The sequence below is a fragment of the Pelophylax lessonae genome (genome assembly GCF_965119305.1).
Source record: "Pelophylax lessonae genome assembly, chromosome: 7".
NCBI classification, from domain to species: domain Eukaryota; kingdom Metazoa; phylum Chordata; class Amphibia; order Anura; family Ranidae; genus Pelophylax; species Pelophylax lessonae.
This window is the reverse complement of record NC_138774.1, coordinates 40,831,749-40,847,773: the sequence shown is the minus strand read 5'-3', so window position 1 is coordinate 40,847,773 and position 16,025 is coordinate 40,831,749. Positions and strand designations below refer to the sequence as shown.

Below are 16,025 nucleotides of genomic sequence, written 5' to 3'. Positions count from 1 at the left end.
CAACCGGATGCCTCAAGGCCTGTCTGGGGCCCCAGCAACTTTCCAGAGGTTGATGGAAAAGACAGTGGGTGACATGAACCTTCTTGAAGTACTAGTTTACCTGGATGACATAATAGTGTTTGGAAGAACGTTGGAAGAGCACGAAGAACGCCTGGAGAAGGTCCTGAAGAGACTTCATGATGAAGGTCTGAAGCTCTCTATGGAAAAATGCCAGTTCTACCAGCCCTCAGTGAATTACCTGGGACACATTGTGTCTGAAGAGGGAGTGGCAATCGATCCCAAAAAGTTAGAAGCTGTCACTTCTTGGCCCAGGCCCACCAACGTGACTGAACTCAGGTCATTCTTAGGCTTCTGCTCGTACTACAGAAGGTTTGTGGAAGGGTTCGCTAAAATAGCCCACCCACTCACTGAGCTCCTAAAGAAACAGGGAGAAGTTAGTGTAAGCCCAGAGCCATCAAGGAAGCCAAAAGAAAGGTCCAGAAGGAAGAAAGAGTCCATCCAGGACCAGTGGACTCCAGAATGTGAGGAAGCTTTCAGACAATTGAAGTGGAGCCTTACCACTGCCCCGGTATTGGCATGTGGATGCCAGCCGTGAAGGACTGTGAGGAGTGCTCTATCAAGAGCATGAAGGGCATCTGTGGCCGATCGCTTATGTGAGCAGAAGTTTGACTCCTGCCAAAAGAAACTATCCAACTCACAAGCTTGAATTTCTGGCTCTGAAGTGGGCAGTGGTAGACAAGTTGAAGGACTATCTTTACGGTGCTGAATTCGTGGTTAAAACGGACAACAACCCCTCACATATCTGCTCACCACTGCAAAGCTGGACGCCACCGGTCACAGGTGGTTAGCTGCTCTCTCGGCATTTACCTTCAGCCTGAAGTACAGACCAGGGGTTGGTAACAGAGATGCGGATGCTCTGTCAAGAAGGCCTCATGACCCCCGAAACCCCTCAGAAGACTGGACTCAACTTACTCCAGAAGGAGTAAGGGCCCTTTGGGAAGGGACAAGTCAATACAGGAAGAGTGGGGCCAGAGCCGAAGAAGTAGGAGTATCCTCAGCGGGAGTACCCAGGTGCTATTGCAACATCTCCCAGGTTGTACAGGAGGGTCTCCCCAAGCTATCCAGAAAGGATCTCAGGAGAGATCAGGAGGAAGATCCACTGTGTGGGCTGGTGCTGAAGGCATTGGAACATCAACAGTCTGATGTGCAGCAAAAGAGCCCCAAGAAGGAAGCCCGGCTGTTAATGAAAGAATGGGATCGGTTGCAGTTGCACCAAGGGGTGGTCTACCGAAGGGGCCCCTCTGATGGTCCAGAAGCGAAGTGGCAGCTGCTCCTGCTGGGAAAACACAGAGAGAGGGTACTGATTGCTTTACACGATCACCATGGTCATTTGGGAGCCGAGAGGACTCTCCAACTAGTAAGGGACAGGTTCTACTGGCCTCACATGAGGAAAGAAGTGGAGAGTTACTGTCATTCCTGCCTCAGGTGCATACAACGAAAGACATTGCCTCAGAGGGCTGCCCCAATGGGCCATTTGGAGAGCCAGGGACCAATGGACCTGGTCTGCATAGATTTTCTTTGTTTGGAATCCGATCTGACTGGGCAGGGGGACATCTTGGTGGTAACAGATCACTTTACCCGTCATGCCCAAGCATTTCCTACTAGAGACCAGCAAGCAACCACGGTAGCAAAGACTCTCATGGAGAAATTCTTTGTCCATTATGGCTTACCTAAACGGATACATTCGGACCAAGGAAGGGACTTTGAGAGCAAATTGATAAAGAGACTGGTGGATCTACTAGGCATACAAAAGTACAGGACTACTCCTTATCACCCACAAGGGGACCCTCAACCGGAAAGGTTCAACAGGACTCTCCTGAATATGTTGGGGATGTTGACTGCAGAACAGAAACCCCATTGGAGTAGACACATTACTGCACTGGTTCATGCCTACAACAGTACCATAAGTGATGCCACTGGGTATTCCCCTTACAGATTCATGTTCGGCCCTGAAGCCCGATTACCAGTGGACCTGGCTTTTGGTTCCTCCTTGGATCACACATCAGAGACCTCCCATAGAGGGTATGTGGACAGGCTGCGGAGGAGCCTGAAGATAGCTTACGAGCAGGCTCGAGCCACCTCGAACTCCAGAGAGAACAGGAACAAGAGGAACTTCGACCTGAAAGTAAGAATTCAGGATCTTCAACCAGGTGACCGGGTTCTGCTAAAAAATCTAGGCATCCCGGGCAAGCATAAGTTGGCGGATCGTTGGAGATCACAGCCTTACGTTGTTTGTAGGAAGCTACCAGGGCTCCCAGTGTATGAAATCAAGCAAGAAGGAAACACTGGGCCAGTAAAAACCTGGCATCGGATTTACCTTTTACCTCTCACAGAGGCAGTCAGGATAAGCACAGAGGGGGAATCCCCATCCACATCCACTGATGTGTGTAGGCCAATAACCAGGTCTCAGCTTGCACCCTCTACAGATGAAGATGAGGAAGTGGAGATGAGTTGGCTGTGGCCTCCGGAAGCTTCAGAAACAGATGCTGATATCTCTTCAGATGTAGAGGAGGATAATAACGGAACTCTCAGGGCAGAGGCCCCAGAATTTGTGCCGGCAACTCATCCTGCAAAAGAGCCCAGTACTCTTATTTACTCTCCATCTTTAGTCACTGAGAGGAGGGATGATGACATTTGTCAAAAAGGAATGGACACTCTGAAAGTGCAAAGAGAGACATTCGCCCACCACGCAGACTGACTTATGATACATTGGGTGAATGCTCTGAAGCATCTCAGTTTGTCAGCAAAAGAAATCTTGAACTGCCTGGTCCTTCTACTTTTGATTCAGTAAGGGACAGCCCCACCTCACCCCTTGGCACATCTGTACCAGACAAGGTAGTTTCAGCTGTGAGTGCACAGGATAGCTTCCCATTATATGACAACTGGTGGGAAGCTCCTCTGTCTGTATTGTATGACTGTATAGAGGCTAAAATACAAGATAGAGCTAGCAATTTGAACCTCTTTGGAGGACCAAAGAGATAAAGTAGGGGGAGTGTGTAGCGCTGATATTTTCCTATTTTGATGTGTGTCTGTATACTTTAATGAAACGTCCATGGACATTGCTATGTTTGAGTAGTTGGAGCCATCTAGTGACCAAATACTGGTAATGCAGCTATGTTTTTCTTTTCTGAAAGAGACAGGAAGTGATTATTGGCTGTGGGAGGTTTGGTGACCTACCCATGAACACCTTCTTGTGCAGGGCATGCTGGGTTCATCTTGAAAACGTCATATCTGACGAAACGTGCGTCGGTTGCGGCGTGCTGACGTCACCTGTTTGTGTTGAGGACGGGCGGAGAAGCCGACCGGCCGGCGGCTCATCTCAATCCATGCTTTGATTCCTTTCATGCTTGTAAGTTGCTTTCTTTTTTATGGAATAAAGTCTGTTGGTTTTACACTATCGAGCGCTTTTGTCTTTCCATACCACTCTGTTGGGACTTGGAGTAATCGTTCAGCCAGCTGTCCACCTTGAGGATCATCTATGGGATTTTTGGCTCGCACTGCATTAGCATCTGGTAAGAGGCAGTGGTGTCGGGAGTGGTCCCTTTGACTCTTGGTGGCTTCTGTTTGTCATTTCTCTCCTTTGCCCTATACCTGACATCTGGTAAGCATTTGGGATTTAAGGGTGTCGGTGCCTTTTCACTCTCATCTTCCTTGTGTTTGGTCGGCTTTGGTGATGGTGTGCACTCCTTAGGGTGATCTGTATCAATGCTAAACAGTATTATGCTATGGAAGTCTTTAATTTCTTTTTACATGTAATTGCCAACTAACATTGAGACAACATATGAGTTCGCTGATCTGAGGCTGTTGGATTCAATACACTTCTGTGATTTCTGGGCAAATTTTTTCTCTTTATCTGGTAAGGAGACTACATATTTGGTTGCTTATCCTACCTTTAACTTTGGGATTCCGGATTTTGGATTGCGTCTGACATTTGGACATTACCCTTGGTTATTTATGAGGCCATTCATTTGTGGTTACAACATCAGTCATTGTGTTTTTTGACATTCTCTGTCACTATATCACAATTTAGAGCAACTTAGTTTTATATACGTTATATATATATATATATATATATATATATATATATAGTGCTACAATTGGTTGGATTTATTTATGCTTTAGGAAGACATGCAGCTTTCTGGAACACTGTGGTACCTGTTTTAGTTGTTTCAAAGAAGGCAATGTCCTGTTTAGCAAAGGCTCGAAAGAGGAGGTCCTTTAATCGGATATTGAGGCGAGCAATGCAGAATAAGAAGAATCCTCCTCTGCAACCTGCAGAGATAGAACTATTGGGAAACAAGGAGACACAGACATCAATACCCTGATATCAATATTACAGATAACTTGCAGTAGATTGTGCTCTAATGTTAAATTCAATTGATTGATACCTACATCCCAATTTGCATGAAAGAAATACCAACTCCCATTAGGGATACTGGCAAAAGAGTTGGCGGATGGGGACTTTTGATGGTATCGTACTCAAAAACATGTAGCTACATGTATAAAATTAAACAATATTTTATTAATTTATAAAACATTCAAAGACCTTCTTATTTTCTCTTTATCCAAGCCTCGACTAACAGACTGGGGTCAGTCTAGTGGGCATTACTTAACGCTGAATGTGCGCAGAGCAATATGCCTAATAACATAGATGGGCAACTATACGCACTCTAGGATCAACATCAAGGTACAGCATAAAAGCGGAACAACGATCATATACATGTATATGTTATCTGTGTTTGCTTTGATACAGATAGAAAAGTCTCTATTTTTAATTGCCTAACTCTACCATCTTTTCAGAAAAATCCAACCAATATAAGTCCGCAATCCATGTATACCCCCATCTCCTCCACGTTTGTATATAACCCTTGAGTGACAAGGCAATTGGTAGGTACTAACCCAAAAGACAATGATATGTCAGTAATAATCAACGTTTTTTCTATACATGTTGCAATATAGCTTTTTATAATCTTTTGGAGGTTTATAAAATTCTTTCTTCCCTCCTTTGTCCAACCAAGAATCCATATGCGGATCGGGTGGACAGATTATTGGGTGGGGCTGGGGAAGACCCAGCTGTCATGGTACACGTGGGTACCAATGACATAGGCAGAGGTAGATGGAGAGTCCTAAACGATTTCAGGGACTTAGGCGCTAAGTTGAGGACTAGGACCTCCAAGGTAGTATTTTCCAAAATACTACCTGTACCTCGAGCCACACCAGAGAGGCAGCGGGAGATTAGGGAAGTTAACGAGTGGCTGAGGAGCTGGTGTAGTAAGGAGGGTTTCGGGTTCCTGGAGAACTGGGCCGACTTCTCAGTCGGCCACCGGCTCTTTGGTAGGGACGGATTGCACCTAAATGGGGTGGGTGCAGCCGTACTGGGTGAGAGGATGGCCAAAAAGTTAGAGGGGCTTTTAAACTAGGGAATGGGGGGGAGGGTACAGATGTAGAATTAGCCAGCGGTAAGCAAGTTTCAGAGGGCAGAAATGGGGGCATTAGCGGTAGGGAGTTCGGAGCTCCTATACCCAGGGTGGGTATGGGCAAAAATCAAGAGAGTAGCCTAAAAACATCAAATGAGGATATATGTAACCGGTCAAAATTAGGAGGTTTGTATACCAATGCCAGAAGCCTGGCCAACAAGATGGGAGAGTTGGAGCTGCTGATGTTTGAGGAGGACTTAGATTTTGTGGGGATAACTGAGACTTGGTTTGACAGCTCTCATGACTGGATGGCGTCCATTCAGGGATATTCCCTTTATCGCAGAGATAGAGAAGGTAAAAAAGGGGGAGGGGTATGTCTGTATATTAAGAACAGTATACAGGTAAATATGAGGGATGATATTAATAATGGAGCTAAGGACGAGGCAGAATCCCTATGGGTAGAGCTTCAAAGGGAAGGCAGGTGGGGAAGGTAATATTGGGTGTATGCTATAGGCCCCCCAACCTGAGGGAGGAGGGGGAGGCGGACCTCATGTTGCAGATAGGATTGGCAGCAAGGACGGGAAACGTCATTATAATGGGGGACTTTAATTATCCAGATATAGACTGGGCAGAAGGAACCGCGCACTCAGCCAAGGCTAGGCAGTTCCTAAATGTTTTGCAGGACAATTTCATGGGTCAGATGGTGAATGCACCGACGAGAAAAGATGCGGTGCTTGACCTGCTGATTACCAACAATTCAGACCTGATCACGGATATAGAAATACGGGACAACTTAGGAAACAGTGACCATAGGTCAATAAGTTTCAGTATTAATTGCAGATATAGGAGGCAGAGGGGTAATATAAGGACGCTGAATTTCAAAAGAGCCAATTTCCCAAAACTGCACTCGATGCTAGAAAATATCAATTGGGATAGAACCCTGGGAACAAAGAACACGGAGGAAAAATTGGAGTGCTTCAAGAGTATACTTAACAAGGGGATTGACCAGTGCATTCCAAAGGGAAATAAATTTAAAAGAGCAAAATTAAACCCTGGGTGGCTAAACTCCAACATAAAAATGCATATTAGTGCTAAAGAAAAGGCCTTCAAAAAATACAAGACTGAGGGGTCATTGTCAGCATTTAATCATTACAAAGAGTGTAATAAGAAATGTAAAGGCGAAATCAGGGCGGCTAAAATAGAACACGAGAGACATATAGCGGAGGAGAGTAAAAAGAACCCCAAGAAGTTCTTTAAGTATATAAACAGTAAGAAAGCGAGGCCAGAACACATTGGCCCCATAAAAGATGACAAAGGTAATATGGCCACTGAGGACAAAGATAAGGCGGAAGTGTTAAATCATTTCTTCTCTTCAGTCTTTACAAAAGAATCCGGGGGTTACACAAACCTAGCTTGTAAGGCCGAACTAAACAACACACCTCAGGAAGTGCCGCCATGGCTAACAGAAGATAGACTTAGAACTAACTTGAGAAACTTAACATAAATAAATCACCGGGACCGGATGGCTTGCACCCGAGGGTTCTTAAAGAACTCAGCCAGGTGATTGCCAGACCCTTATTCTTGATCCTTAAGGATAGTTTACAGATGGGTATGGTGCCAGCTGATTGGAAAAAAGCCAAAGTGGTACCAATATTTAAAAAGGGGCCGAGGTGTATCCCGGGGAACTATAGGCCGGTCAGCCTAACATCTGTAGTCTGCAAGATTTTGGAGGGGATGTTAAGGGACCACATACAAGACTTTAGTAATGAAAACTGTAGTATTAGTAGCAATCAGCATGGATTTATGAAAAATCGTTCTTGCCAAACCAATCTATTAACCTTCTACGATGAAGTGAGCTGCCACCTAGATAAAGGTAAGCCGGTGGATGTGGTGTATCTGGACTTCGCAAAGGCCTTTGACACCATTCCCCACAACGCTTGCTGTACAAACTAAGGAAGGTAGGTATGGACCATAAGGTGAGTACCTGGGTAGAGAACTGGCTCCAGGGGAGAGTCCAGAGGGTGATGATTAATGGGGAGTACTCGGATTGGGCGGGTGTGGAAAGTGGGGTCCCCCAGGGTTCGGTCCTGGGACCAATCCTGTTTAATTTATTCATAAACGATCTAGAGGAGGGGATATCTAGTACAATCTCGGTATTTGCAGATGATACTAAACTAGGCATGCCAATATCTTCTATGCAGGATGTGGAAACCTTACAAGCGGACCTGAACAAAATAACGGGGTGGGCAACTACATGGCAGATGAGGTTTAATGTTGAAAAATGTAAAGTAATGCACTTGGGGGCCAAAAACCAGAAAGCAAGCTACTCACTAGGGGGGGAACCTCTGGGTGAGTCTAGGATGGAAAAAGACTTGGGGGTACTGGTAGACAACAGGCTTGGCAGTGGCATGCAATGCCAAGCCGCTGCAAGTAAAGCCAACAGAATACTGGGATGTATAAAAAAGGGGATTCACTCCAGAAATAAAGACATTATCCTCCCTCTCTACAAGACTCTGGTCCGGCCACATCTGGAGTATGCTGTCCAGTTCTGGGCACCGGTCCTCAGGAAGGATGTGCTGGAATTGGAAAGAGTCCAGAGAAGGGCAACAAAAATAATTAGGGGAATGGAGGACATCTGCTATGAGGAAAGACTACAAGCACTGAACCTATTCTCTCTGGAGAAGAGACGATTGAGGGGGGATATGATATCAATGTACAAATACTGTCCTGGTGACCCTAGCATAAGGAACAAACTATTCAGAGTAAGGGAATATAATAAGACGCGGGCCACTCACTAAAACTAGAGGAAAGGCGGTTTAACCTTAAAATGCGTAAGGGGTTCTTCACTGTAAGAGCAGTAAGGATGTGGAATTCTCTTCCACAAGCAGTCGTATCAGCAGGGAGCATTGATAGTTTCAAAAAACTGTTAGATGGTCACCTTAGAGACCACAACATACAGGGGTATACAATGTACGGTTAAAAGCAAACACACACATCATAGGTTGAACTGGATGGACTGTTGTCTTTTTTCAACCTCACTAACTATGTAACTATATGCAATTAGCTTATAATAGCATTTAGCTGCATTGGTATAATCATTTGGTCACCTTTGGAGATTGGTATATTCTTGAATAATGGCCCCCACACTCGCCGGGGAGACATTTTTTGTTTGCCACATATCTTTCCAACTTCCCATCTGGCCATTGGGGATAATGCATGCAGTGGTGTTGGGATGAGGGTTGGGACAGTCTATTTGCCTATGCTCATATTCTCAAAGTATTCATGTACATTGATCTCTAATTATATATATTGTTGTTTTATAGACAGTAACAATATCTCTATTGGGTTGGTGAAATTCTCGCGCTGTCACTCTATATGAATCCTAAATTCCTTTACAGCTGCAGGTACTGTTATTGGTAACCTACGCAATTCAGAAATTTATAACAGGGGGGAGTACCGCGCTTAAAAGGTGCTTAGTGCATGTTATTCATACATTTAATAATTTACTTTCAGTGCTTTCAAATGTTTATAATAAAATATAAATATTCTCCAGTGCATAAAATTATATAAATATTCTCCAGTGCATAAAATTTAAAAAAATTCTCATTAATAAATAAAATATTTCTTACAAGTGATGTAAATATGTGCTATAAACAATCCTTAAATATATCAAAATTTGTAAAAATAAAATGCCAGTGATAAATTATGTGCTTATAAGTTTCCAATAATTAAATAATTCAAAAGTGAAAAAGTGCCAAAGTGTCCTTGTATATATAGATAAAATGGTGTATATTCAAACGCCTTTTCTTTCCCAAAATTCATGCAGGTGCTCTTCCATGCAGTGGCCACTAGGTGTCCTAAGCGCTCACCTCAATTGGCTTTATAACCAGCTTTGTATGGTATCATATATAATCCTCCTTTTCTATGGTTGATGGGTCCGGTCACTAATTCTCACACTTATCCCTTTTAACACGATATTCTGGGGGGTGTGTGTGGAGCCTTTGAATCTCCAAAATAAATGGGGCCACAATAGTGAGGTACCGTTTGGTGATTTTATTTAAAAGAGATTAAAAATAACAGACTCACATTTTCCTTCGTCTTTGCCAATGCATAACAATTGTAATGTCGCTACGTCACTTCCGGTTTGGCGTCCTACGCGTTACGCTGCGTGCCCACACAGCTTCTTCCAGGGATACCTTGCCTACCATTGTGACGTTCTATTTATATCACTGAAGCCGGAAATAAGCTTTCCGCCATATTTGTTGTTTATATAAGATTTAATAAGAACCGGAAGTGGTGCTATGGCCATTTTCTTGGAGTCTATTACGACATCGTTCCCCTTACTCTCTTTTTCTCACTCTACTTCTATAAATAATAAACTAATATTGCATATTCCCCTTTACCATTAAAATCCTTTTATTCATTATAATAACGTTAAAATCCATGTCTAAAACCCAAATTAATCTAAAATTAAAACCGGAAGTGATGTATCGGCGAATCCATATACTAAATGATATAATATTGTATACAATCACTATGCAATTATATGAATCATTATACATTCCATTTAATGTATTATTATTCTTCTATATCTTAAATCTACCCTTAGCCTTATAATGACCTGTTATTATTGTATTATATTTCATCTTCACTTAAGTCTGACAAAAATAAGAAATAAGGAAAAAAAGTTGGATATAATAATAATATAAATGGAGCATAGTAAATGTAGGTGAAGATGAAATATAATACAATAATAACAGGTCATTATAAGGCTAAGGGTAGATTTAAGATATAGAAGAATAATAATACATTAAATGGAATGTATAATGATTCATATAATTGCATAGTGATTGTATACAATATTATATCATTTAGTATATGGATTCGCCGATACATCACTTCCGGTTTTAATTTTAGATTAATTTGGGTTTTAGACATGGATTTTAACGTTATTATAATGAATAAAAGGATTTTAATGGTAAAGGGGAATATGCAATATTAGTTTATTATTTATAGAAGTAGAGTGAGAAAAAGAGAGTAAGGGGAACGATGTCGTAATAGACTCCAAGAAAATGGCCATAGCACCACTTCCGGTTCTTATTAAATCTTATATAAACAACAAATATGGCGGAAAGCTTATTTCCGGCTTCAGTGATATAAATAGAACGTCACAATGGTAGGCAAGGTATCCCTGGAAGAAGCTGTGTGGGCACGCAGCGTAACGCGTAGGACGCCAAACCGGAAGTGACGTAGCGACATTACAATTGTTATGCATTGGCAAAGACGAAGGAAAATGTGAGTCTGTTATTTTTAATCTCTTTTAAATAAAATCACCAAACGGTACCTCACTATTGTGGCCCCATTTATTTTGGAGATTCAAAGGCTCCACACACACCCCCCGGAATATCGTGTTAAAAGGGATAAGTGTGAGAATTAGTGACCGGACCCATCAACCATAGAAAAGGAGGATTATATATGATACCATACAAAGCTGGTTATAAAGCCAATTGAGGTGAGCGCTTAGGACACCTAGTGGCCACTGCATGGAAGAGCACCTGCATGAATTTTGGGAAAGAAAAGGCGTTTGAATATACACCATTTTATCTATATATACAAGGACACTTTGGCACTTTTTCACTTTTGAATTATTTAATTATTGGAAACTTATAAGCACATAATTTATCACTGGCATTTTATTTTTACAAATTTTGATATATTTAAGGATTGTTTATAGCACATATTTACATCACTTGTAAGAAATATTTTATTTATTAATGAGAATTTTTTTAAATTTTATGCACTGGAGAATATTTATATAATTTTATGCACTGGAGAATATTTATATTTTATTATAAACATTTGAAAGCACTGAAAGTAAATTATTAAATGTATGAATAACATGCACTAAGCACCTTTTAAGCGCGGTACTCCCCCCTGTTATATATAACAATATCTCTAATTGAATCTTCTCGCCCCCGAGGAAGCTTTGTACAGCGAAACATGTCGGGCAAGGATTAAAGTGGAGGCATCTCTAGCCCCACATTCAATTTAAGAGGACCTTATCTGTCAAAATAATTCCTTGAATAGTCACCAATTTCATGTTGGTTATATATGTATTGTTTGTTTTGTATGTATATTTAGTAATGTCCACAGTGTGAACTATGTATGTTCTGTTTTTATAAATTATTAAAATATTGTTTCATTTTATACATGTAGCTACATGTTTTTGAGTATGATACCATCAAAAGTCCCCATCAGCCCACTCTTTTGCCAGTATCCCTAATGGGAGTTGGTATTTCTTTCAATATTACAGATAATTTGCTTTTTGAATCAAGTGGAAAGTAGCAGTATTATATTTCTTGGGATCAATGGACTAGAAATCAGCTGCATGTTGTACCTGTATTCATAGTTATACATGTATCTATGATTGCTAGGGGAAACTCTTAACTATGTTTAGATGCCTACCATATTAGTTAGCCACTGAAATGTATCGCTTTGCCAGCATTACTTTGCCTTCTCCACCATTAACTTGAAAGCCTTAATCCAGTTATTTGGTAACATCAAACCTATCAGTGCCCCTTGCACCCCCCCCCCCCCCAAACCTGTTTGCTAAGTCTAGGTGGAGCTGAATGAGAAATATAAAGTAGGTGTTATCCCAGTTTGGCTGCATAAGTGGAAATACACTTTAAGTCAGTGTTTCTACTAAATATGCATAGTTCATTGTTTACTAACCTTGTGATAGAAAAGAAGGCCATGAACAAAATGGCCGCCAGGAACTCCGTCTCCTTGTAGTTGTTGGACAAGATGTCAATCACCCGTCCCATGTAGTATGGAATAGATATTTCCACTGGAGATAATAACAGAGATAAGTTATCATGGTAAATATATGGCACTATTTTTATTTAGGTGTTCTGTTATACTGGGTCTCAACCACAAATGTGACTCATCCCAATATTGTAAGTTGATAAACCCTGCCAGCTTTCAGGGGTTTACATAATGGTGGAGGAGGTTTTGGATGTGATGTCTTATCTTTCCATTAGTGGGATCTAATTTTACCAGAATATGTATTTACGCATTAGCCTGTCCCTTTCCAGATCTATGTGCATCAATGGGCCTTGTTTACCAAAGTGTGTAAAGGAAGAACTGTCCCAGCCTATGTTGACCTTGACAGCTAATATAATTCTTCTTTTCACTCTTCCATAGTGAACTAGGAAAGAGAGAATAAGATTGGGTGCTGTGGCCAACACAGACCGAGACAAGGGGTGCTAATACTAAGGTCTCTGGATATTTAGGATCCTGTCTGCCCCCCAATCTGCATCCAATCTTATTCTCACTTTCCTACTGACCCTGACAGCCAATACAATTCTTACTTTCATTCTTCCATAGCGCACTAGGAAAGAAGGAATAAGACTGGGTGCTATAACCAATACAGACCGAGGCAAGGGGAGCTAATACTGGTCTCTGGATATTTTGGATACAGTCCACTAAGCTTGTGTTGACCCTGACAGCCAATACATATTCTTTTTTTTTTTGTTCCTCCAAAGTGCACTAGGAAAGAGAGAATAAGATTGGGTGCTATGGCCAATACAGACGAGGGTAAGGGGAGCTAATACTGGTCTCTGGATATTTAGGATCATGTCCACTAAGCCTGTGTTGACCTTGACAGCCAATACAATTGGCCTTTTCATTTCTCCATAGTGCACTAGGAAAGAAAGAATAAGAATGGGTGCCATGGCCAATACAGACTGAGACAAGGGGCTCCAAATCTGAGGCCTCTGAATAGTTAGGATCCTATCTGCCCAGCTTATGTTGACCCTGACAGTCAAAAGAGTTTTTCTTTTCATTCCTCCAACGTGCACTAGGAAAGAAAGAATAAGATTGGGTGCTGCGGACAAAGGGACAATAACACTGAAGCCTCTGCATGTTTAGGAACCTGTCTACCTTGTTTCCATAGTAAGATTTGTCTGTGTCATGGGTCTGCCACCTAAGAGTTAACTTAGTGCAGACTAATTGCAATGATTGGCAACAGGCTGCCCTATTTAAACACCTCAGAAGCACTGTGTCATTGCTGTCTGATCTGCAACTTTACTTTGAGTCTGGTCCTGTGCTTGTACTGATTCCTGTATTGACCTGGCTTGTCTGACTTCGTTGCTATCTCCAGTCCTTACCCTGGCTTGCTTTGACTCTGCTATACCTGCTTCCTGCCTGATATCCTGCTGCCAACCCCTGCCTGTACACCGACTACTCTCTGCCTGCTGCTTGAACTGTATCTGATTACCTGTGTCTGAAACCTGCTTGTCTGACCCTGCTCCAGTCTTTGCCCATCCAGGTCCATCCAGTGCCTGGAGACGCTGTCCTGCATCCGCTGTGCATCCGCACCTCTTTACCTGCTTCTTCCTGCTGCTCAGCAATCCAGCTGTGTTCAGTGACTTATCAGCTACTCTTCTCAACTGCCAACAGAAGACCAGCGCAGGCACTCTTACCTCACTGCGCTCTTGCATCCACTGTTGCAACTCCAGTGGTGCCTGAGCCAGGGCTGTACGAGAGGTCTCCCTCTGCACGTCAGGCTCTGCTACAAGGTACGTGACAGTCTGGTTCTGGATTCTATACTAAATACTCTGAAAACTGATGGTCAGGGTTGAGCTATGAGGTCTACTCTGCTGTACAGGAACATTGTTAGATGAAGGAACCAAAAAGGTCATTAACCCTGTATGTTTATACATAGACCAATGCAGAGCCTACAAGGGTTAGACCCTGGGCTCCGGCAGATAAACAGACTGACGGGAAAGCAAGTATTAATGTTTGGAGCTAAGTATTAGTAGGGGGGGGGGGGGTTAGAGAAGCTACTAAGAGAACCTGTCACTTTGACAGATTCTCTTTAAAGTACCAGGCTTTATCTGCAGCTGTGTTTATTTACAGTATATGGGCATAATCTTGTGTATTCCAATAGCATGTATAGCATGTCCTCCATGTACACATATTGCAAGTGCATTAAACTTTTATAGACACATACAAAAATAAACCACACTCTACTGAGGTCAATGTAGCTTTATTGTTCCAGGTGATACCCCTTCATAGGCTACGATTAAGCCCTGTATCAGAGAACAATGCATCAGTAAGGGCAAAATTGGCCTGGATGTTTGATTCACCTGGAACAATAGCTTTAAGTCGAACCTTGACATGAGAAGAGTGCTGTCTCTTCATGTTTGACTTGTGACAGATTGGACAGAAGATCGTAGTGCTCTCTGGGCACCTTGAAGACCCCTGAGTTGAGCCTAGTACTTTTATAGACTTTTTAGAACTTACACATAAGCGCAAGAGTCAGGAACACAAAAGCTGGGGTCAGTAAATGCCAGTCTGGTTTGGAAAGCTTTATGAGACGGATGAAATTCTCCCTTTCCTTCTTCTTTCCATTTCCATTTCCTTCGGGATCCTCTTCTGGAAATATAACAGGGGACAGCAAATCCCAGAGCAGACAGGCCAGAGAAGAGGATAAGTGATAGAGCAGAGAGTTGACCAGGCCTGAGTGTAGCTCTGGAGCCTGGGAGAAGAGAAGGAATCGGAGGGTCTGGTACAGAGGAGGTGCTAGGCAAAGTGTTAGGACGTAGAGAAGAGTCGATGGGATCCACCAAGGATGGGGGAGTTTCTGGGAAAAAGCTTTTAGAAGGGGGACTTTAACAAGATTCAACAGCCACACCACTTCCAGGAAATATACAGGATAATATTTATATACAAGGAAGGAAAACACATGACTTAGAGAGGAGTCCAGCAAGAAGATAATGAGTGGAAAACAGAGGGAGATCATTGTGAAAAGACGTCCAAAGACCTGAAACACAAAATAAAGACCTGTCAACATAGGCATGGGGACCAAGAGAATAGACCAGCCTTTCTGATCCTTTTTTACACTGAGGAACCCTTGAAATAATTTTCCTGTCTCGAGGAGCCCCGAACAATAATTATCATATCTGTAGCTCATTGTATATTAATGTGACAGGAAAAATGCTCCTTAAAGTAGATGTACACCCTAACCTTGTAAAACAAAAATATTCAGTTTAAAATAGAAATGAAATGCAAAACATTTGTGTATAGGTATAAAACACATTATAAATACCTTTTTTCCCTTTTTTTATAAGTTATCACATAACCTCTGTTCTCAGCTGCTGCAGGAGCTTAGAGCAGTGGTCCTCAACTCCGGTCCTCAGGGCCCACTAACAGGCCAGATTTTAAGTATTACCTTGGAGAGATGCAGACTAGAGTACTGCAATCACTGAGCAGCAAATGCTATCACCTGGGATGTATTTCAGTTATCTTGCAAATCTGGCCTGTTAGTGGGCCCTGTAGGCCAGGGTTGAGGACCACTGGCTTAGAGAGATGGGAGTGGAGAAACAGCAGCACACTAATCTTCCCAGTAAAGGGGTGGGACTTTCCAGCACTAGCCTGATCACTGGATTAGCTACCAGCACAGCCACCAAAAAATGACCATGGTGTGTTCTCCTGCTTAGTGTGGTCAGTTTTTATGAGGAAAGCAGAATGACTGGTAGGAACAAC

General features: G+C 42.4%; 2 protein-coding genes across 2 annotated transcripts in view; both read right to left on the bottom strand.

Moving 5' to 3' along the window:
* LOC309559451 (class I histocompatibility antigen, F10 alpha chain-like) overlaps nucleotides 1-16,025 on the bottom strand; it is a 751,751-nt gene that overhangs the window by 214,400 nt on the left and 521,326 nt on the right. The window lies entirely within an intron of this gene.
* Nucleotides 1-16,025, bottom strand: part of LOC309559443 (antigen peptide transporter 2-like) — a 78,920-nt gene that overhangs the window by 51,184 nt on the left and 11,711 nt on the right. The window contains exons 2-4 of the mRNA XM_082262702.1: nucleotides 14,784-15,303; nucleotides 12,210-12,324; nucleotides 4,216-4,346 (exon numbers count right to left, since the gene is read on the bottom strand). Coding sequence (XP_082118828.1) covers nucleotides 4,216-4,346; nucleotides 12,210-12,324; nucleotides 14,784-15,282 — 745 coding nt within the window. The 5' untranslated portion in view covers nucleotides 15,283-15,303. The remainder of the gene's footprint in view (nucleotides 1-4,215; nucleotides 4,347-12,209; nucleotides 12,325-14,783; nucleotides 15,304-16,025) is intronic.